This window comes from Seriola dumerili, unplaced genomic scaffold, assembly GCF_002260705.1.
Source record: "Seriola dumerili isolate Sdu_G_001 unplaced genomic scaffold, Sdu_1.0 BDQW01000413.1, whole genome shotgun sequence".
In the NCBI taxonomy this organism is placed as follows: domain Eukaryota; kingdom Metazoa; phylum Chordata; class Actinopteri; order Carangiformes; family Carangidae; genus Seriola; species Seriola dumerili.
Window position 1 is genome coordinate 388,448 of NW_019174668.1, and position 23,801 is coordinate 412,248.

General features: G+C 41.3%; 1 protein-coding gene across 1 annotated transcript in view; it reads left to right on the forward strand.

Moving 5' to 3' along the window:
* The window catches only part of nectin1 (nectin cell adhesion molecule 1), a 73,216-nt gene that overhangs the window by 27,314 nt on the left and 22,101 nt on the right, over nt 1–23,801 (forward strand). Inside the window, exon 2 of the mRNA XM_022761498.1 lies at nt 22,298–22,669. Within this exon, the coding sequence (XP_022617219.1) occupies nt 22,298–22,669 (372 nt within the window). The remainder of the gene's footprint in view (nt 1–22,297; nt 22,670–23,801) is intronic.

A 23,801-nucleotide genomic window follows, 5' to 3' on the forward strand; every position in this document is an offset into this window, starting at 1 on the left:
ATTTTTTTGGACAAAAATTATTAGGCAGCCTGCCTCCAATTTATTCAACGTGCTTTATGTCTGTGAATATTGTAATCCTGTGGGCTCTGTAGTCATTCTTTTTTACACCCACATAACAGAGCGTTATATCTTCTCAATGGCACATCTGCTAACTGCATCTGTGAAGCGGGTGCCAAGGCTGGGAACCAGGTGTGCTCCCAAACATGACCCAAGTATTACAGAGATTATAGAGTCCTCATTTGTCAGGCAGAACTTTCATCTCTCGCTTACCTGCTGATGACTACAGACCTTTTCAGACAAGCACGGCAATCTAGAAGGCTCTCTGCCAGGTTAACATGTTGGCCTCGTTATTGAAAAGGACACGTATATTTTTTGTGGGATCCCAAATCAACGTTTTGACGAGGCGGTCTTCATCAGAGTTTGAGGGAGACGGCCTTCTCGAAAAGGCTCACAAAGGGTTTGTCAAATATCAGTTCATCCTTCCACCTATTTGTTTATTTTACATTTATTGAGAGTCACTTTCACCAGGTGTTTTTTTTTTTTTTATTTGGAAACGACCCAGGTTCAAATTTCTTGTAAAACTCACTCTGGAAATCTTATCAACCTAGGACAAAGTAACATTTCTACAACATCTTCTACAAGCCTCTAATGTAAATAAAAGCCACACATTTCCCGGGAAAGCAGAAATGTTCCTGATAGATTTGACTCCAAGGAAAGACTTTTGTGAACTATGCGCCCCACATTACGTTTATAAAAAAAAAAAAAAAGATGAAGCTTAGTCATATGTTTCAGTAAACTCACCTTGCAAGTTGTAGAGTACATGCTGATGTTGCCTCACGTGCCACATGTCTCATATTGTTCGAGCGTTGTGGCTCTGACTGCAGCGGCACGGTCACGTTTGAACACAATCAACATGAAATTTTTCCATAGCAGAAAACCCAAAGCCATCACTATTCTAAACAGTCGATGATAGGAGTTAACCTATATATACTGTATTTGTATATATGTGTGTACATATATATATATATATATACAGTATATGTATAATTTATGTATAATATATTTCGAACACACCCAGGATCAGATGTGTATGTCAGTAAATGCAGCCCTGTTTACCACCAACAACTCTCCCAGTCTGGACATGTTGCTTTGTGTGAGCGTTTTGCCAGTGATCTCTACGGAGACATTCCAGTATATGTTTACTCAACATGGCAGTATAAAGCAACATATGAGCACAACACTGGACCAAGACTCTCATTTAAAATTCTGCTTAAACTAGTGAGCATATTGATTTTCCCTTCTCTCATTAATTCTTAATATGTGCACAGAGTTGAATGAAATGTAGGTATAAATTGGAATATAATGTGGCATATCCCAGAATAATTCCACGCACATTACTATATAAATACATATTTTGCTTGATGGCCCTTCACTGTCCTTTAATTAGCTTAATTAAATCATTCAACTGTGTTCTCCTCACGGTCTATAAATAAGCCACATTTTTATTCAGCTGTTCCTCAAGGATATTTTCTGCTGCTTTGGTTCCATAATGCAGTTCTAAGCTGTTCACTGATGCTCACATGAAAATTTGATGCACTACACGCTTGGTTCTCCCCCATTGCTGTGCAGGGGCAAAACAAGCCTTTCCCTCCCCCATTACCATTTGATCCGGCTCCCCAGCTGTTTCTCTGCTCTCTGTCCTCTCTATCGACCTCCTGCTTCCTGTTTCTCCCTGTCTCCTTTTTTTTTATTTATTTTTTTTACAAATGCCCAAAAGTCTAAATTCACAGGCTTATGTGCACCCCTGGAACACTGGTGTCGTGCTTCCAGCTTCCAAAAGGAGCCAGTGAGGAGCTTATGTTTCCTCTTCATGAAAAATTCACCCCTGAATGACCTTTTAGGTGTCAGGAATTGTAGAAGCATTGGAACATGGTTCTTGGGTGCTTTTAAGAAACTACCTGGGGGAAACCGCAGCGCTGTCCTAACATGCACTTAGTTTTCTGCTTTGGTCACTTTGTTAGACTTTTTTTTTTTTTTTTTTTTTTTTCCACCGTGAGCCACTGATTTCAATAGCAAAGTTGAAATCAAAATAAGTGAAAGAAAGAAAATCCTTCCATAATGATGTTAAACACAGCTAATTTTCCTGGTAAGCTCTTTGAAATGACTTTGTAGAAGTTCCAACAATAATCCCTCATTTTCACCTTGCCAAACACCTATTCTTTCATCAGGAACTTTATTGTTTACAGTGTGGGCGATGCACATTCACAAGGTAGAGCGCAGTATCTTGCTAAACACGTAAGAGGAGACAAAGGAGACACAGCAAATAGAAGCGGCGTCTGATAAGATGAATCTCAGAGGAGTGAAAGTGCTCATCTCTTTCTCTTTCCGTTTCTCATCCCACCGTTTGTCTATTTTTGTGTCTCTCCCTTGCCTTTCTCATAAAACTCCCACGCCTTCTTTCATCGTGCCATCCCTGTATTGTATAATAGTAGTAGGTTACTCTTACCCTTGGATGTGACAGTGTTTGGGACGTGTGAATGAAAATTAATACAGATCTTCCTCTCAGTCACTTATTGGAAAGAAAACAGGAGGCGTATTTGCTGCTGGAGATGTATTTTTCCATTTCAGCGTTCACTGGTTTTTTCCTGTCAGTGGCCCCCCTCAGAGGATCTGCTACATGACTGCAAACCATACAGAGCGGGCTACAGTATATAGTCAGTGTAAACATGTCAGAGCCAAACCTCAGGGTGATCGCCTCAGTAAGGTCAGTCAAGGACAGTGTTGCCACAAGGAGAGGACACACACAAACACACACACACACACACTTACCATTCAATAATGCTGAGCTGTTATTTTATTTATGCTCTCACCATGTAAAACTTATTGAATATTTAGACAAGATGAAATTTAAATGTATCTCCGCTGTTGTTTTTATTTATTAGCAGCTCAAGGTTTAGGCCATTTCAGGTCAATAATTTCTAAATAGAGTAGAGCCTTTTCCCAATTTAAGTCATGTCTGTAGGTGTTTGAATTTAGATGGGTGTTTCATTGAATCATGAACTGCATGTAAAATATTCAACCGATTTCTGAATTAAAGGCAGTTAATCTACAACAGCGCTGAGAGTATCTCTGTAATCCGAACACTCTCCATTCTTGACAAGTTTGGATTAATGCGGTGTTTATCGTAGATAGCTGCTGGTTCAAGGACATCTCTGCAGATTCAGATGAATCGCAACAGTTTTCCCAGAAAGAATAGAAGTAGTAATCAGTTTTCAGTTCGCAGCATTCTGCTATGATAAGGAGGAAATATGGGCAAGAGTTAAAAGTGTCGAGGAAGCGCTCGACAGCAACTAGTCTGATTACTTTAACCGTCAGCATGGCTGCAATAGAAATGTCAGCTCAGTCTGTGTCAAATTGTTTCCTAAGAATAGGGGGTGAGAGGGGGTTGGATCTAAGTGCGGGGGGTGGAAGTGGGGGGGGGGGCACCAAACACTGCAGCTTTATATAATTCATGGCACAGTTTTAGAATTGTTATTACTTATAGTGACATCCACGGAGCTAAACCCAGCTCATTGCTGCACCGCACACTGCTCCCACACTTGACTTGTTAAACTGCTGTTCACATACTCGAAAACTCTTCAGACTTGGCTCACTAACTCAGGATTCCCAGCACTTTGGGACAGACCAAGGCCCAGCTGATTAAAAAGCCATAATTATTTTGGCATTGTAATCATCTGTATAGCTCATACTTTTATGAGTTCCAAATTATATCCTAGTGGGTTCATTATTATCCCTCTGGCTTTTGGAGTCTGTAGAAAATCTAGAGCAACATAGACTACAAGAATAGACACCTTTTCAAAATAAATGCATCAATTTTTTTATCGCCTGTCTTTTATATCCCTCGAAAACATATGTGTGTTCTTGTTTTGATTTTTCTTTCTATGTTGTATCGATGCGGATGACCTTTTAGTAGGTGTCACTCTTTTTATAATAGCAACTACATAGTTCTTTTATTTATCACACAAGCGTTCATTTTGCAGCTAAAACACACCGCAAACTTCAAATCAAAGCTTTCAAACCTGACTGACTTTCACCTGATATTTTCAAATGTCACACTGTTGTGTTGCAGTCTGGGCTGTGATTGGCTCGTCACATTAATACAATGCAAAAAAAAAAAAAAAGAAAGAGGACACACAGAACAACTCACAGTGTCTAAGATTTACAAGGCAAAGCCGCATGGAAAGTGTGATATTTTTAAATTTCAAATGAAACTCAACAACAGCTAATGCTTCCTCATGCACATTGCAATGCATTTCAGCCACAGACATGCACACATACTTTGAAGTCCTGGTAGTGTAAAATAATTTTGTACTGGAATGTGCTACTTACCACCGAGTTTTTAAGTTAGACCTTGCTGAATAATGGCCATTGTAGCCTCAAGTGGCAATTACAGGATAATGCTAAAAGGTAAAATGTAGTGTAATGGTAGCACAACTAGAGACGAGTCACATGGTCTGAACTGACTTGATAACATCAGTTGAACAGCAAGATCCATCTTAAGCTTGCTGACATTAGCTAACTTTAGCTACCATAAGCTACCGGTCATACCAGACCAAGTAAAGCTGGAGTAACAAAAGCCCTTATTATAATAAAGAGAGTATGAATGTGATTTAATGCCTTTGTATTCAACTTTTCATTTATAATTCATTTCTTAAATGGTGTAGTTGGTGTATATTTAATTATCTGTGCCTTCTCTGTCCTGTCACTACATAGAAATATATTTATTTCAACATTTCACAAGTTATTTATTTGTAACTCTTTACCATTATCAGCCATTTTGTAGAAATGCATAGCTCTTTTTTTTTTTTTTTTTTTTTCACAGATGGCAACCACCCAACTGCTATCCAATCCAATTTAACTGCCATCCACCCTACGGCTAATCAAACTTTTAATTCTCTTATGGTGCCTCATTCTGTAATTGGTTTATGTAGTCAAACCAACAAACAGTGTAGAACTAGTAATCCCCTGACAGCCACACATGCCGAGTCTGCTAAATTAGCTTTGAACAAATGAACAAAAAAACAAAAACTTGAGAAAACTTTAAGGAAAACTGACACTTGTTAAGTGGCTGGAAAAGGCCAGTACAGACCTGTAGTGGAGTGTTTGGAGAGGGGTTAACAGCAACTGTGAGGGATGAAGCACTAAGCCAGAAGAACGATTATACAGTAAAAGTGTAGATTGGAACATAATTGCTTGGCTTTGCAATTTTCTTACTGTCTGTCTGCGCAGTTTGATTTTAACACCCTACAATCACAGAGAAATTTGTAATTTTCTTTTTTTCTTGAAGTGAAGAAGTGATAATGGCACTTGTTTGTCTTTCTGTCACTCTCCCAACATCAATGCCTATCTCTTGTATTCACTCGGAGTCGTGTGCTGAATTTGAATGTGTTAATCTGAACGGTTTACATCCAGCAAAGCCTCCACAGACATCGGCTACCTACAGATGGCGAGTGAATGCTGTTTTGCGACGGCCGCAGTTTGTGCAGTTTACCTGTTGTGTTAGATTGCAGTGATGAGACAATGGGTGTGAACAAGGTCTTGGAGCTAACTACTAGGTGTGATATGTTTGCAAAAACAACAAAGAGAGTAGTTTATAGACATTTCGCTTTTCAGTAGGTAGCGCTCAAAAAAAAAAAAAAAAAAAATTTTGTTTAACATTGATAGAAATTTGTTCTCCGTGCTGTAACATGAAGAAGAATTCATCTTGTGGAAATTCATCATACCATTTTAAGAGAGCTCTTTGTATAATAAGCATGCAGAGGTTTTGGCAGCCTCTCCTGCTATGGGATTTTGTCAAGCTCCCTGCAAAAATGTACAATGGCCTCACTGATTGCTTTTGTAGCAGCCCCCTCTTTGACCCCAGCAGTGTGAGCATTTATGGTGCTGTTGGATTCTATTTCAGCAAACGTGAAGGAGATCCTGAAGTACAGTGACATGGGCGACTGTATGTTTCTGACTTGAAGAGAGTTGAAAGAGCAGCATGAAATAACAACCTTCCCAGCACACAGGGCCCTTTGTAACACTTCTACAGTTGTAAGGGGAGAATTATCACAAAACTACCCGAGGAAAGCTCTACAGTGTGCTTTGAGACCCACAAATGGTGGTTTTAAGCTCTCTAGCGGCGGTAGAAATGGCCATAGAAGTGATCGGAATAATAATTGTAAAAGAACAGCACTTTCGCCACACACACATAAACACACTTCCTCAGAAAGCTTTGTTTAGGCTTGACTTGTGAAGTAAGTTTCGTGGAGTTTGAGTGCTCCGCTGTCTTCCATCAAAGGAGTGACTCATTTTAAGTTGTGCAAGGTAAATCATGTCTGGGCAGGTCTGTAACGTTGTTTATGCTCCTCTTGTAGTATTGAAACATAAGCAGCTGGGTGTACAGCCTGCAACGTACATTCTGACAGTGGGGATCCTTCAGGTGTTCACTGGAGTGTGTCACGGGTGCAGCAGAGCCAGCTGATATGAAGGTTGAGAGCCATCAGCAGAGTTCAACAATGTTTCACACTCTTGCTCTGACTGGCTTGCGTGGTGGAAAAAAAAAAGAAAGAAAAAAAAAAAGCGGCACAAACAACCTTGGAGTTGTGTCCCGTCACAGTTCATCAGCCAAGCAAAGTCAAGCTGGCTGAGCTGTGGGAAAGAGGGCGGGCGTCACCTCAGCCTGTCCAGGCCTGCTCACCCTGCAGGGGAGTGGCAGGACATTAACAAAGCGTGGCCACCTCAGCCTCCTGCAACGAAGAGCCGGAGCAGCCAGGGTCTGTCCTTCACCCACCTAATCAGCCAAGGAGTAGGACACAGACCTTGCTGCCCCGCATCCTGCTAACAAACTGTCGATAAGGATCCCGGTGCAAAATATCATGCTCGATACGGCTGTTTCTGCTTGGCTAGTCTCACGGATAGAGGGCGGGCACGGCCTCGTCATGCGGCATTCTTCTAACTAGGTCACAACAAGTTTCATTTTAGTGCAGCCGAGCGAGATCTGCTCGTAGCTAGAAAATGGGTATATAAATATTTAACAGTTTTTTTTATTAATGTTTTTCTCCCCACAACAACAGGATTAAAAAAAAAAAAAAAAAAAAAAAAAAAAAAAGGGGGAGAGGCATTTGTATTCATAAAGAAAATTGCATTTCAAAACTATAGCAAAATTATGGTGAACATGATAATTGTTAAATAACTAACTGTTTGGGGAATAGGAATACAATACGTTGTTAATTGCTCCACACCGTCGATGCTCCCACCTCCCAGGAAACTAATGTCTTTGATCATTGTCGGAACAGAAGAAAATATGCAGTTAAATCTAAATGCATCTGCTATTAATGTTAGTTTGTTCGTTAATCCAGTTTCATTAAGAACAATAAGTTGACATAATAATGAGCTGCTCTAGTTGTGAAGACTCACAGCGCCCCATGTGTGAAGTCACGGTTCATAGATTTTGTTTTGTTTGTTGCTTCCATTGTTGAGAAATACAGACTTGTCATCGGTTAATATGTTCAGTTTTAACAGCTACTGCTCAACGATGAATGAAAAACAGAAAAAAAAAAATGTCCTGCACCGACCCCTTAGCCTCTAGCATCTGTAGCGCCAACACATCTATGACTTATGGCTGTGTCACTATTACGCGACGTGAGGACACATTGCAGCCGAGCAGGAGCAGATAAAAGCAGCTTTAAGAGCCCAGTCTCTGTTGATATTCTTCAACCCACCACTCCCCATCATCAGTCAGTGATTTACTGGATTTTATTCCGAGACAGTGACGGCGTGTTACAGCTTAGCACGAGCGCCACATGTCCTCTGGGGCTGTAACAGGTTTTAACTACAATGTTGAGTAGGTTACAATAAATACTGTTTGTGTAGTATTGTCACATAAAAGGCTGATAAGATGCTAGCTGTTAGCTTACTTTGCAATTTATGCTTGGATACATTCCTGTCAGTTGTTTTGTAGCCACATCACCGCTGTGTGTGTCTGTGTAACTGTCACAAACAGTTCATGTCTATCCAAAGATAAAATGATTAATGTGATTATTTGTGTTGCTTTCTTTTCTTATCCTAAACATATCCATCATTCTGAAATTAATACCAGCTGTAATTACCGTACTGATATGCATGGCAGATTAATGCACAACACAGTCTGAAATTATAAATAACTTTAAACAAGATTAAACACAAGATTATGCCCATAAGGAATACACCTGTCACAGCTCACTGCCCTTTATTTTACCCTGGCCTGCATTAGCCCATATGTCGAGCTTTATTCCAGCATCCATTCACAACAGTTATGTGTGTGCGGCGGCGTGAGCCTCCCCCAACTTTGAATGCCCAAACGCAGTTTTGTCAATTTTCAAGACGCCAGTGCCCAGCTCATTTCTGCTCAAACATTTTCTACCAGCTCTGCAGGGCTGGGATTGCAAGCGAGTGAGTGTGGGAGCTCAGGGTACACTTGCAATCTGTGAAGGTCACAGAGAAGATGAGAAATTTTACCCAAGCAACAATCATTTCTAGGCAACAGATCTAATGCACTGTGGTTGAAAACACTGGTATTTATAATCCAGGAGCCAGTAAGTGTTCCCTGGATGTCTATAAAAATACCCAGGCTGCAGGGCAAAAGTCTGACCCTTAACCAATGAGAGATGGTCTAAATCTCATTGTTCTAATTGTTGCCAGCAGTAGCGGTAAAGATAAGATATATTTCCCCATGGTTTTGTTAGGCAAATGTCGTCACCTTAAGAACACAACTGCTTTTACAACTGTGATGTTTTTCTATAAACTTTCCTTATTTTGCTCCATGCATTATGCAAAATGTAAAAAGGAAATTACTATCTTTTCAGGACAGAAAGATAAGAAATAATAAAAAATAAATGGCTGGGGATCGTTTGAAATTTTGAAAGTTTCTTTTGTCAGCGTGGTATCTGAGTTTCTGCACCATTATATACATAACTTTGAGAAATATAAACATGTTTTTCTTCAAAGCTCTTTCAAAGAAGCCGTAAATTGGCAAAATTATGATTTGAATCTGTAAATATGTGACATTATAATAAGTAAACAAGACTTTAAAGTCAGACCAACAATAGTTTATTGTTTAAAACATTTTCCACAAATTCCATTGATTTTCCGAGTCTCTCTTCTTTTCTTTTCTTTCCAGTGTAGCTCAGGGACATTGGACCGCACCCCCTCCTCCTTCTGACCTCGACTCAAACCCAGCTCCAAAAAATAAAAGGATACAAAAAAATACATACACGAGAAAGGGCCAAAGAGCAGCTGCAAATGGAGATGTGACCTAGCACTCCAGCAACACCTTCACCCTTTCCTTGTGGAAACCCAGTTTCACACCTATTTGAAAACACTACTGGAGAAGTGTGAACTCGCTTCTTTCACTTCACTGTTGTGCTACATCTTCATCAAATATCTAAATGTGAAAAAGTGAAGCGGTGAAGCACTTCCATGCACATCCAAATTAGTAGTATATTGTAATGGGTTATTTGGTGTAACAAGTCATTAACCAGTTCACCTCGCTCGGCAAGTTTTTTTTTTTGTCTATATTTGTAATCAGTCACTGAAGCGTTCATATATCTATTTTAATAGAATGAATTAACACTTTCCTACCAATCTTTTTCATTCAGTAACGATGAAATGATGCCATCAGTCATAAAAGTAATGATTCTCTTCAGTGGTACAGGCTAGAAATATGAAAATGAGCACATCTGACACTTTGTTATTGCTTGTTTCTCTATGTCAAAATCTTTGCAGTGTCTATTAAGTTGATTTAGTCAGCGACTTTATTTTCTCACAGCAAACAGAAACAAGATTACAAACCATATCAATGTGATAAAAACTGCAGCACAATGCGCCTCTGTGCTCAGCCACTGAATCATATCAAGACAGACCAGTTAGGTGACTGTGTGGGGGAGGGATTCAGAAACCTGTGAAAATGGAAGTACTCTGGAGATGAAAGTAGTGATGAGTGGTGTGTGGGACACGGTTCCAGATATCTTCTTGGTGAAAGTCACCCATCCCTTGAGGTCTTATCCCATGGCTAAAGCTATGGTATTAGGTTTCATTTTATAGATTATTGCGAGATACAATGTCAGAAGAAGAACATTTTCTCTTCTGTGAAGCTGTGAGTGGAAAGCCTACCAGAAGGGGTGAAATCAGTAAGGTATCCACGGGAGCAGGTATCTTAATTCACTATCATCCAAACTCAGCTGAATTAAATTGAAATGTCAATTTCTGGATTATGTCTCCAGAGAGCGTGGCCAGCTGTTGCAATTTGTGAGACCCTCGTTTTAAAAGAAAACCGGTTACAGTGAGCGAGAGAGAAAACGTGCGGCTGAGACTCCATAAACTCTGTGATTCCAGTAACTTATTTGGAGAGGCTTCAAGTGAACTTCAAACATCTCTTTAATGATCTATAATCCTTTGGCAAATCTTCAGTGGGCAGCTGGGCTTTCAAAGTTATTTTTACCAGGATGTGGAAATCATGATGAAATTAAGTCTGAAGCTGGAAAAAAAATAAATACATTGCAGAGTGTACATGTACATTTTATTCCGAACATTCTTTTAACTAAACAAAAGCTAGCCGACGCTCTTGGTTGTACAAAAATATGTTGCTCTCTTACTGTGAACGACTCATTCTCTTTCTGATATGACTGCAAGTAAAGCAGAGGGAAGTCAAAAGAGGAAGAGGCATGTCAAAGGTTCTTTGCAAGCCAAAGCAGCACTGTCAGACAAAAAAAAAAAAAAGAGTCCACGTTGGGTCTTAATGGAGCCATTGATCCTGCGCCAATGGAGGACACACCCAGAAGGGGACTGGCTCGCAGTGAGGAGACAGGTGTTCGCTCGATATCTGTCCCACTTCTCTGACCTTAAAGCTTTTAATCAGCTCTGCCAGGGAGCTTGTCAATCCTGTCAAACAATGAGCAGCCCACAGTATAGACACAGTAAGGGAGGGCAACACGAGGGTAAGAGCTCCAAATAATACTCCTGCAGCCCCAAGGAAAAAAAAAGCCGGTACATGCAGTGTACAGTTATTTCGTCTGATCTCCTGCCGGACAGGCCCCGGTGTCTTTGAGCCAGCTCCAGCAGTAGTTTAAACCCTGTCAGCAGATTTCAGAGGCTATTAATGTCAAAGTGTAGGTGTTCACGCTAATGATGCCATCCGGCATTCTGGGATAATGTTTGCGGCTACAAAAAAAGCTTTTGGTTGACTTCCATGGCATCATGGGAGATGGTTCCCTCACCTTCACAAATTTTGCATGGAATGCAAATCAGACTTTTTTTTTCTTTTCATCCCAAAAAAAAAACAGTACGTTTCTCCATTAGTTACTGTCCTAATTGAGTTATTGAATCTCTGATCAATAGTAATACACTATCAATACTTTTTTTTTTTTTTTTCTGTGTCTCATCAAAGCCCTATGAGCCAGAACCTGTTCCATTCTTACAGGCTTATTTCCCTCCGTATCCTCCTGCATTTGGAGAGAGGTTTAACTACAGAATCTTTTAACTCGGAGGGTAATCACGGTGCTGGTTTGATTGCAGTTAATAGCACAAGCTGTCAGCATAGCAGTCACACAGCAGACACACAGTTACAATTTGGCCACACTGAAATTGCATTGAACCACACAATTATCTCCAGTCACTGGCAGCTTTCTTCACCATTGTTCATTTTATCTGGATGCCACTTAGTGTTAAGTTTTACACTTACATGTTGAGATTCGTAGCAAGTGATTGTTGAGCCCCCTGCTTGTTTTTATTCAGCGCTCTCTGGGCCTGAACGTGTTGAATCCCACTCCTCGATTTTCAGCAGCAGCAGCGGTGGCTACAAAGCTATGAGTTCATTTCCTGACATTCTTTATGCCCCAAGCCCACAGCCCACCCACTGCGGTGTTTTCAGGCGAAACTGAGAGAAACCCAGAGAGTTGTTTTGTGATTTTTGATTCCAATGATTGATTACTGCTCCCGTTCTTTCTCCCTCCAGTCACATTTCAGGAGTGCCTCCTGTCCCGTACATCTTTGAGAATGCACTAAATGGCTTTTGTGTCCTGGGTCTCTGTGTCAATACACATTGTTAGACATCTAACAACCAGTGGAGACTGGAGTAACTCATACCAACCGACTCAGCTTTCAGGCAGTTCCTTTCCCCTTTCTGTGGCTTTGTGGTCCCCTACTCATGTCTCCATGCCAGTTGCTCCTCTGTTGAAAGACCAGAGCAAACTGTGCAGACATTTAAGTGCTGTTATTTCGTGTTCTTTTTGTTCCCCTCCATCACATAATGTCACAATATGAACAATGAAAGATAACTGTCCAGAAAAGTGCTTCCCCTGATATTATCATTAAGTCTTTCAAAAGAGCTCTATTCACCAATAGTGTTTATTCTCTTCTCACCGTCAGTTAGGTATACATCAGTCATTAAAGAGAAATGGATGTGCTGTAAGACTGACATTTAAGTCAAGATCAAAGATATTTCATGATATCCCACATTGGCTTGATGTACAGAAAGACGCTGTATGGAAACATACCGAGATGTGAGAAAGCACTGTATATGATGAAGCTCGGAGACTGGTGGGAAAGACAATACTCCAACACAGCTGGAAAGCACATGCAGCAGAATACTAACATGGTCCTGAGATGTGGTGAGCATTCCAACGGTTATATGTATGTGGAACATGGAGCCGTACTCGCCTTGGAAAGATAGGCTGTGGTCATGGTTTAGGAAATGGTTCAGCCCCTGGTCTCGGAGTTCTGCCGAGAACCACTGCATTTCATAGAGGTTTATGATCAAAACACACATGAAAAAGGGGAATTTGGCAAAGGCCAGAATCCAACATTTGTGCTGAAACTCTCCATGTTCCCATGTAGCCATCTCTGCCACATCTTAGCATTAATCTTGTCTTTTTGTATCACTCCTTTCAGAAGATTCAGGGCAAAATGATCCTGATGAAAAAGCCTGAAACCTTCTCACTGCATGTAGTGAATGTCTCAGTTAAACTGCATATTAAAAATGAACATGCATTACTGATGTGAAAAATTGTTTAAATAACAAGATAAGATAACATGTTCAGGGATAAAGTAAGTATAGCATGTCTAACTTTATCAGCTTAAGTAACTGTGCACATTCATTCCTCCAGTGGTGAAAACAGGAGACTAATCCATGCCTAAATGATGTGACTGCAGGGCAAAATTCATAATCGTGTTTATTTGTACTTAATTCCTTGTACACGTGCACAGAGATGACTGGTTCGTTACAGTATTAGGTCGATGCCACTGTTGAGTAGATTTTATTGCTTTTCAGTTTGCAGGCGATGTTGTTGGTTTAGACCATCAGAAGTGATATGAGGGCTTGTAATCAGCTAAAGATTTGCTATTGTAACAATACTTATTGTGAGCAAATGCACAGCATTTGTCAGAGTCCCATGATGATCATGACTCAGACACATACTAAGTGTGCTTGTTAATTGATAGCAGACTGGGGCTTCAGCCCACTGCCCACTCCAGCTGGAGTGTGAATTCCCTCTCCTATATGTTAATGAATCTGCTGTATAAATGGCCTGTGCCAGAAATGCTGGAGAAAAATAGCTTAGTGCAACACACCAACAAGCAGAGCTGTGTGCACATTGCCCCTGCTGTCCTGTTTATGTCCCAACCACAATTAGAGATGCACTTTGATGACAGCCAGTTCTTCTATTTTTTTCCACACATCTTTAAAAATGCATGATATGCACAACACTAATTTCTTTCAAGAAATCTATGGAGGCCGCTCCGATAACACACAGTGGAAATGTCTGAAAAAATCACAAGTGACTCTAATCAAATATTGATTGTACGTTCTCTTTTCTTGGTTTAATAAGCCACTGGTCATGCAACAGTGCTTCTCTCCATGCTTATACTGGACCAATTTACCCCCCAAAGTCCCCCATCCGCCTGTTTGCCTGTTAGATATCAGCTGGTCTTTGTTAAAAAGACCGAGAAAAACTCCACCAATAAAGGTCAACACAGGTCAGACGCCAAAAACAATATTCTTTGCTCTCGCTGAGTATTTCTAAAGGTCACCTTGCTTGGGCTGTATGGATTTACACCCATATGATGTTGTTTTCACTGAGAATGCAGAAGGGCTCCACATCACACGTCCATTTCCTTCCTCATGCTCAGCCAATAATTGATCATCCAGTTTCAGCTGAATAGTTGTTTGATTTTTCAAATCTTAATGTTTTATAATGTATCCAACACAAGTGCTCGGCATAATCACATGGAAGTATTCAGTGTTTGTACTCTATGCAAGACTTATCTTTACTTGTGGACAATGGAACAGATGGTGTGAGAGAAGGATTTGTCATGCATGGTTGTCCAGGGCCAGACTCTTTCTCAGCACTTTTTGGCAGGACTTTATATGCGTTTCATGCTGTATTTTCTGGGTGCTTAGCAGAGGTATAGGGTACTGCTGCGGTGCTGGCTCAGACTGAGCCACCCCCGTTCTATACGTTCCACTCCAAGACCATTCGTATAGATAATCCTGTGTGCTTCATTGTCTAATGCATATTCAGTGATGGTGTTTGTGGTTCTTACTTTGAGAAACAGAACATTAATACTGACTCATGCAAGCAAAACAAGCAGCTGTTGTAACCAGTGGTAATTTGTTATTCTGTCCATTATTTTTCTGATGATTTTTCTTCTATAATATGTCTGATAATACAAAATAATGTCCATTACAAGTTCCCAGAACTGCTTGTTTATCCAACCAACAGAAAACCCCAAAGATATCAAATGATAGAAAAGTAACAAATCTTCATTGTTAGCAAACATTGTTACTTTTTTCCAACATTTGACTGTTTCAGCAGTTGAAGTGAGCAGCTATCAACCAGACTGCAGACCTAGGTTTACCTGCATATCTACACTTTTTATGCATTTATTGTGTTCCTGTCAAATTTAATGTTGATCCAAATTAATTTCCCTTGTACTGTGCCATGAGGAAGAATTTCAGTCAGAGCCGCTCTGACCTTTGCCACAGGTACTGCCTCCTAAAGGCGTGAGGAGCAGCATGCTCCTGCAGCGGTTGTGTATTCGTCGACTCGAAAGAAATGTGGACATAGCCTCTGTGTCACCCTGTGCTAATACTGAGATTTCCACGGGAGGTGTATTGCCTGCAGCATCGTCTCTCCTCCACTTTAATATCCTGAGTGCTCTAATCTGCTCACCACGTCTGACCCACTGCGTGTCATTCTCACTGCTTACCCTCCCCTGTAACTCCCCCAAAATCCTCTACAGCACGTTTATGTAACCCCCACCCCTTACCTCCTGCACCCGCCAAGCCCACACCTGTGCCCGCAAGGGCCAGGCCTGTCGGAGACCATAATGCATCACTTTGCCACACGCCTGTGGCCACCTTTTTATTTATTGATCATCTCTTTCCTATTAAAATCTTCGAACAGCTGTCCTCGTTTGAAAGCCCAGGGAAACTTTTGCATTATTGAAAAATAACCAGCCCATATTGTGTGAGCTGAGCCCACTCAGTGGATGAGATGCTTTGTTAATTGTCTGGTCTATGTAAGTGCTCCCTCGTGTCTGGGCTGATAAAATCTGTTATTATACAGCTGTTACTGCTCTTACAACACAACATATTTTGGATACACTTTCAGATACTCGTGATACCTTGATCTGCTCCCTGTGTTTTTTCACCAGTTTCAGTCAAACAAGCACAGTTGTAATACTTACAGTCATTCATTTACCAGGTAGGGGGACATTCTCCCTCCATTTCACTTGGACCAGGCCTTTTGTTTACTGACAGTTGCTTGCTATCTGGTATCAGTGGGTGATGTCATTTCGCCATTTGGTCAGGTAACGTCAGTGCTGTTTACTTTGTGTTGTAGAACCGAAACCGTGGTGGCCTTGTTTAGTTAAGCTGCAGGGGGAGGGAGGAGGGTCAGAGCTCTCTGATACTGTGTTTACACTTGATACGTGCTATACACTCTCTCTCTCTCTCTCTGTCTCTCTCTCTCTCTCTCTCTTTCTCTCTCTCCCCCTAGGGCAAAAGCCTTATTTTTGGCCCAGCCTTATTTGTCATTGCCACGGTCAAAGACAACTAAAATCCCAGATTACTCCTAGCATATTTCCTATTAGAACAGAATAAAAAGCATTAATTACAGGAAAGCACTGTTACCCACTGTATATATTAAACTCAAAGAGGAGAGTAAGAGCCTCCCGAAAAGGGCATTATATACTCTGCTGTGTCATCTGTGTTGGGTTCTTTGAAACCGCCTGATAACAAAATGGAGTAGCAGTGTTTTCCAGTGTTTCATTCAAAGATGAATCATTATCCAGCTGAACTAAGATGAGAAGCTCTGTTGCAGGCGAACTGATGCATCCCCTTGACATTTGAAATGCCTTAAAGCTGCTCGAGGGGCGCGTGTGTGTGTGTGCGTGTGTGTGTGTGTGTGGGCTTGTGCTCTGAACCTCGTGTTGCCTCAGAAACGATGGATGCAACTACATTAGGTGTTAGAGTCGGTGTGTACGGTTGACTGGACGATGCTACGCACTGCCAACCTGAAAGTTGTAATTTTAGAACCCCAGTGGAAAACACACGATTACTGTGCTGTGGCGCTCGGTCATTACATTACCCCACCAACACACCCCCACCCACAAACAAACAGCCATTGGGAATAGTTCAAATGAAAATGCACAGAGCCTTTCGTGGAGCATTTCCAGATTGGGAAGATGCCTAACATAATAAATATTCCCGATAATCATTAACATTTACAGCGCAGCAGATGTTACATTGTCCTCAATGAACGAGTGTGTTGTACAAAAGAGCATTTCAAATTTGAACCAGATAGTGGAAAATTAGTAACAGGTCTACTAACCATCTGTTCCAGCGAGGTTTCTCTTGCCTCTGCAGTTGAATGTTTGCTTGGGGAGACAAAGGGTAAAGAGTGCTACTTTGGCAGGTACACCATTGTTTACCCAAGAGACCCAGCTGAAGCACCACCAAATAGTGTCTGAGTGTAGATTAAAACAAATTATCTGACATTACACTGCTCTGTCTCAAAAAGCTGAATGGCCAGGGTCAACCAGTAGCATTATACATTATACATAGAATATAGCTGCTCCTGCTAAATGAAGTGCCCTATCTGGATGTATTAAAGCCTCCAGCACAGTGAAATAGCTCCCAGTTGTCCCTAAATGTAGCATAATGTATTTTCTAAAGCATTTTGGAAAGCACTTTTGTCTCTTGATAATGTACTGTAAGAAGAATGCCACTGGTTGAGCTCTAAAATACTGAATGACAAAAGCATCATAAAAAAACTAATGGGTGGGTTGTGTGTGTGTGTGTGTGTGTGTGTGTGTGTGTGTGTGTGTGTGTGTGTGTGTGTGTGTGTGTGTGTGTGTGTGTGTGTGTGTGTGTGTAAAACAGAAGATTTGGACTCCCCCTAAACACCCCATGTGTGGTCATGAATAAGGGAGCTCAGAGGCCTGTGCCATTGCCGTGGGAACTGGGACTACATTAAACAGTCATTATCCCGAGTGGTTGAATCCATGTTTTATCTATCAGCATCCCACTTAAGTAACAATGGAGTAACCATATCAAACATGAGGAGATGATGTGTCTTCGTTTGATAAGCTTCAAAGCTGCATTTGGCAAGAAGTTTACACCCAAGTAAACTCCCATTTCAGCTGCCTGCCTCACAAAGTGGATGCAAACCAGACTGTTGCATCTCTACAAAACTGAGTTTCAGGTTTGACCTATTTCCCTAAATTGAATTTTAATGTTGGGATTGGACAGAATCATGAAATCTTCCCTTTTTTACGGGAAGTGACAAGTGAGCGTTTCGGTCCAGTGAAAATGGAAGCTCTTCTTCATCTCCACCCCCGAAAAGCCACAGAGAAGACGACATTTAGGTCCAAGAAGAGTACAGTTTAATGACATCACATTACACATTTTCTGGGTTTTGAAGTCTTCAGACTTCAAACAGTGATGTCGAGCTGCCGTTTGGGACTGACAGTGCGCCAAGTAGCCTGGTGCCGCTTTAAATAGAAGACATTAATGAGTGCCTCTTCTAAAATATGCATTCAGTCCTATTTAATCTTTGCCTTCTTCACATCGCTGAAGCGAGAGGTGAATTATGCTGAACTTTATTTGACTCAGGCTCAAATGGATATTTCTTGGATGAGAATGGCCCAAGTGATGGTAAACAAGCCAATAATTGTCTTGTGAAATATTGTTGGTTGTTGGCCAGTTCAGCTGGAAAAAAAAAGACAATAGTGTTACATATCCATTACGAGATGAGCTGCCAAATTGTAGTTGTTTTATGGTTGGAGCCCTGGTTTTCAATTTAGGCTTTTATGGTAGTGGTATTGTTTTATATGTAGAGAGAGATCTGGTTTAATATTGTACGGAAGAATGTCTGGGAACAAAAGGCTGGATTAATGCAGTGTATTTGATGTTGAAACTTTAATTTGATTTTTTTTCTCTCTGCAGCAGAGGCAAAAAGCAAATATTAAACGTTAATGTCATGTTTCTCATTCATTTTTTATATTCACATTTGTTTTCCCATCTAGGTAACAAAATTTGCGATCGGTTTAAACACTTTCACTTGTCAGCTTTTATGATCACAATTCTTTGTAAAAAAAAAAAAAGAAAAAGAAAATTTGCCCTGCAGTTCTGTATATTCCTGGATATCAACTACACACCATGGGATCGCCATTTGACTGAGGGTTGTTATTTGCCCCATGCGTTGTCCAGTGTGCCATAAGCAAACATCACAAAGCACATGCTTTTTCTTGTTGCCTGACAGGCAAGATCTTATTACAGTTCTGTGAACAGGCCTTGGGAGTCTCTTGCTATCAGTGCAGGGCCAGACGGTACAGCAGCTGTTTTAATAGCGCCCCTTATGTCCCCCTTCATCCAAGTCAGCTCACCTGGTGTGAATCAGACCACTCTTCTTTTTTTATACTCTGCCAGCTCGGGCATACTTTCTGCTTTGTTTGTTGGTCCTATTGCTTTTCCCTCCAGAAACAGGGCTCCTCTCTCCACTGGCAACTCTCAAGCCAATGTCTGGCCTCAGGTGTATTAGAGCATGACTGTCCCCCAGTCACCCTCTTGTCAGTGTCAGAACAAAGCAGCAGCAGCAGCAGCACAAGCCTCAACGCTGGCCAACCTCAAACCTGCAGCACACCTACAAATCTCCCTAAAGCTCCTCCCTCCTCTTTGTCTCCTTCTGCCTCTCGCCAGTTCTGCGACTGCACTACTTTGCCTTCCTTTTTTTTTTTTTTTTTCCTCCTCTGTTTTCCTCCTCTGTTTCTGTACCACCGGCTCTCATAACCCTCACAAAATCTACCTTCTTAATGCCTCTTGTATGTATGTGGCTCTGTTCTTCTATGGCTTTGCTGCTCTGTGGTGTAGTCTGTAATTAAAGCTTTACTGTGTGCTCAGCCAAGGACTCCTCCAGTCCTTGAGTGAAAGGGGTCCCCGTGGGTGCCCCTGGTCCTTCACGGAGGGGATTTGGGCTCTGTGGCTGCATAATTATGCCTATTCCTCTGGATTCCATTTGCGTGAGCTGCTGTTTATTTGGTTCAATCTGAGTGGGGAGCATCGGAATCAAAAGAGGAAGGGCAGAGCGATGGAGGGAGGGGCTGCAAACCTCTTATAAAGCCAGCCCCTGCCAGTATTGTTTTAGCATTTGAGTGGGTGAGGTCTGGCCAGGTACATATTTATGAGTTTTTACAGCCCCCCTGAGCACACAGTCCCCCCGCTTCGCACCAACTTAAGATTAAACTTTAACTAGTGTTGTCACACAGTAAATTGTGTTTTGCTAGTTCAAAAAATATCATACTATAGCTGCCACAACTGGTCAACAACCAACAATCTAAGCTGTGATAAAATGGAGTAAAGAATTGCCTTGAGGTGCACAAGGACACAGGTGTTTCTCAGGGTACAGATGACAAGGTTGCTAGTCCTCCCTGTCAAACTGTATTAGTAAATCAATCTGTCATCTTCGAATCCCTCAAGTTTAAATCTCTATAGAGAGGGTTCTTGCTGATGTGGTCAGAAGGAAATGAAAGATGATGTGTACTCAGTAACTGCAAAAGGTTGTCACTTTGTTTTTTCATATGATTTCATGTAGACAGCACAGGCTGTACTTGAATGAGAGCATATAACAATGGAAAGAAATTGTCTTTCTCTCGTAATGCACTGCTTTCCAGCATAAGCCATTCAACCTGAGAGTTGTGCGCCTACTGTGAAAGACGGAAAGAAATAAATTGTTCATCTTAATGGTCTTCTAGAGCCACAGCCTGCACCAACTATTTCCTTTTTTCATGCATGTATTGTGCCCCGGTGTCCTTCGGCTGACTACCTACAGTTTATAAGAAGAAATTTCAGAACAGTCTCTGCTGCTGCTGCTGCTGCTGTTGCTGCTTAGACAGTTTGACAGCTGCATGCACAGAGCTCCTCTCCTCTCTTCTTCAGATTCCTGTATCGTTGAAGATAGACTACATGAGATATTGTATTCAGTGGGGGTATACATAAATGGATCCCTCTCATGTATTCTTACACATTTTAAAACCCCCTGTGGAAACTTTATCTCTGAACACAGGGATTATTCATCATTGTGATGCAGTTACTCAGTGTTAAAGAGCTGCTCTGTTTGTGGTGCATGTGTACCGGGCCCCAGTCCTCCACTTGAGGCCACAACATATTTCCTCTCTGTTTATGACTTGATTCACTGGTGGCTTTATGAGTCCGGTGTGATTAACGGAAGAATTTCAGTCCTTCTTCCTGTGGGTCCTCACCTATCCGCAGGAGATAATTATAGCTGCGGCTGGTTGTAAATACGAGCCCAGCCAGGGGTTGTCGGACGAGGAAATGGGACATCATCAGGCTTCACCTGGAAAGGAACATAAATCAGAGCCTGAGATAACAAAGATGTGTCAAAGACAACAGGATGCAGGAGCCCTGCTGTAGTTTAATGACACATCTGTTCAGACTGCAGTCATTTCAGACCCCAGATCAGGTGTAAATGAAGGTTCTAGATGTTTTTCTGCATTTAAGACTCAGATTGAAGGACGTGAGGAGGAAGTGTTGTTGATAAAAGAAGAGCTGCAATGATTATTTTATATGGATGAATCTTCAAACTTTTTGTATTATTTAGTTGGTAAAATGTCAGAAAATAGTGCAAAATGCTCGTCTCAGTTTCACGGTAACAAGGTTAAAACTTCAGTGTTTGTTTTGTCTGTCCGACAAGAACTGCTTGAGGTATTCAGTTGACAATGATCTAAAACAGAGAAAATCCTCGAGTTTGAGAAGCTGGAACTATTGAATGTTTCTCATATTTATCTCATATTAGTTCATTTTCTGTCGATCAGCGAACTGTTTCAGTTCTAGATAAAAAGCAGGTGGTCTAATGAGTGTCTAATTCAAGGATGTCAACTGTTAATCAGTGGCCATACCAGGCATCGAGTAAAAAGCAGATGAGCCTGAGAGAGGAGGGAGCTGACACTTCAGTTTAGGTCAACATAAGCATGAAAGACTAAACCACAGGCGAGTTTACAGAAGGTCCATCTTTGCTAATTGACTTTTTTTTTTTTTCTACTATCAAACTCCTCATATGCTTAGATAGTAAGGAGAAGGGCATAATTACTTGCGTTTTTTTTTTATATAGCTAATGTGTGTGTTCTCATTGTTTTGAGTGCCTACACAGGACTCCACATTGTTTCTTTTAATAGGAGCTCCAGGCAGTCATTGAAGTATTTGTGAGTAAAAAGTAATTAAAATTACAATGGGCCTAGCCAGTGTGTTGCTGGGTAGGTGGAGGGTGAGCACAGCAGACGATGACTTGGCTCCAACTCATTGCCCTTGTACCCATTCATTAGTGATGCATTGGTTCTCGCTCAGCCCTCCCATCTCATCAGAAACAGCACCCTCGTGGACAAAGACAGCGTTGTATAGATGTGCCCATTATGTTAATAACAACTCCCCCCAGCATTTTTGCACACAACCACCGCCGCGTACCGACTTTTTACGCTGATGTATAGGGAGCAGACGGCGCTTCCGGTAGCATATGGGGAGTGCGTGGCGGAATCCATGAGTTTCCCTCTGAGTGTCATGTGTGCATGTACTACCTAGGAGGCCGAATTGACTCCTTGACTTTCAGTGCATGTACTTGCTATTGAATGAAGTGCTTTGCTTGGCCTTGGACACCTGTTAATCGTAATTACATTTTTTTTTTTTCTTTCCTCTCTGTGTTACTTCTAGCTGGCAACGGACAGATGGTACAGATGGACCCCAGTAAGTCTGGCTTTGTGGGTTCGCAAGTGGAGCTGCGCTGCATTTTCATCAACAGTAACCCGCCAGTCAAGATCTCTCAAGTCACCTGGCAGAAGCTGCTCAACGGCACCAAACAGAACGTGGCCATAGCCAACCCGGCCCTCGGCGTGTCAGTCCTGCAGCCCTTCAAGGAGCGGGTCAGCTTCAAGCAGGCTGCGGTTCGTCATCGCACGCCCTCGCTGGAGGACACCACCATCGTGTTCTCTAACCTGCAGCTGTCTGACGAAGCTGCCTACATCTGCGAGTATACCACATTTCCTGCGGGCAACCGGGAGAACATGGTCAACCTCACTGTATTTGGTAAGAATTCATAGAGAAATAGTGAAATGTTAAAATTTTGGAGATTACTACTGACTTTACTGTAGGATTAAATCTACAACAGCTGCAATTTGAATGATAAAACTGGCAATATCTTGTGTTTTAGTCAGAACATTGGTCCTCTGTGGAGTTCTGAATGTTAGCAATTTAACTTTAGTTCTTCTTTTTTTTTTTTGTCATAGAATTTGTTTTCTCCTTTATCCCGGCCTGATTTATCTCCATGGAGGCGGTAGTTGGACACTCAGCATAGGTTTTCAATGTGTTTTTGGCCCAAACAAGACATTTTTGCTTCTTTAATTTAAGTTACTATCTTTAAAAGCTTGACCCCTTACAAGTCGCACCAACATTTTCAGCAACTTTTATTGATGAAGTCTATATTGCCAAGGTGTTGTTTGCCAACAAATTGCGAGTCCTCTTTTTAGCTTTGTGATGATGCATTTTCCCCATAATTCACTGGGATTTTACATTATTGTATTTGGCTGAAGAAGAAGTAGAATTTTCTCAGTCCAGTGAGGAAAACTGTAATCCTTCAGTTCGTCTAAAAAATTTAAAACCACCAAATCTGGAGATACATGATTTTCACTGGACGGAGATGGAAAGAAATAGGATCACTGTGTAATATCAGAAAAGCATCTACAGTCAGAGCCACAATCTGATGACTTTGGAGCCCAGGGTTATACGCCCCGGTCAGTAATTGGTTGTTTTAAGTTAAGTTTCTGCACGTTTTAGAAGAAAGATGGATTGTACAGATAAGATTGTTGCAGTGAATCATGAATGTGTAATTATGTTTTAAGCCAAGATAACAGAAAAAAATATCAGGAGCTACATCTTAAAATGAGTTAAGGAGCAATTTTCTCAAACATGTTACCACTGCCCTGATGAGCAGTCTGAGGATGTTAAACCTGTCACTCTAATGTTGTTTCTCTTTGACTTTAGGCAGAAAAAGAACATTTTTCAGAATCAGATAGCAGGGTCAAACTGACATCTTCCTTTTTAGAGACTAAAAGAAAACACTTCAATGTTACATTGCCACAGGCTTTGTTGTAAAATAGGTTAAATTCCTTCAGAACAGAAGATCTGTCTCTGTTTTCTGAAGCTCTCTGACTGCCATATT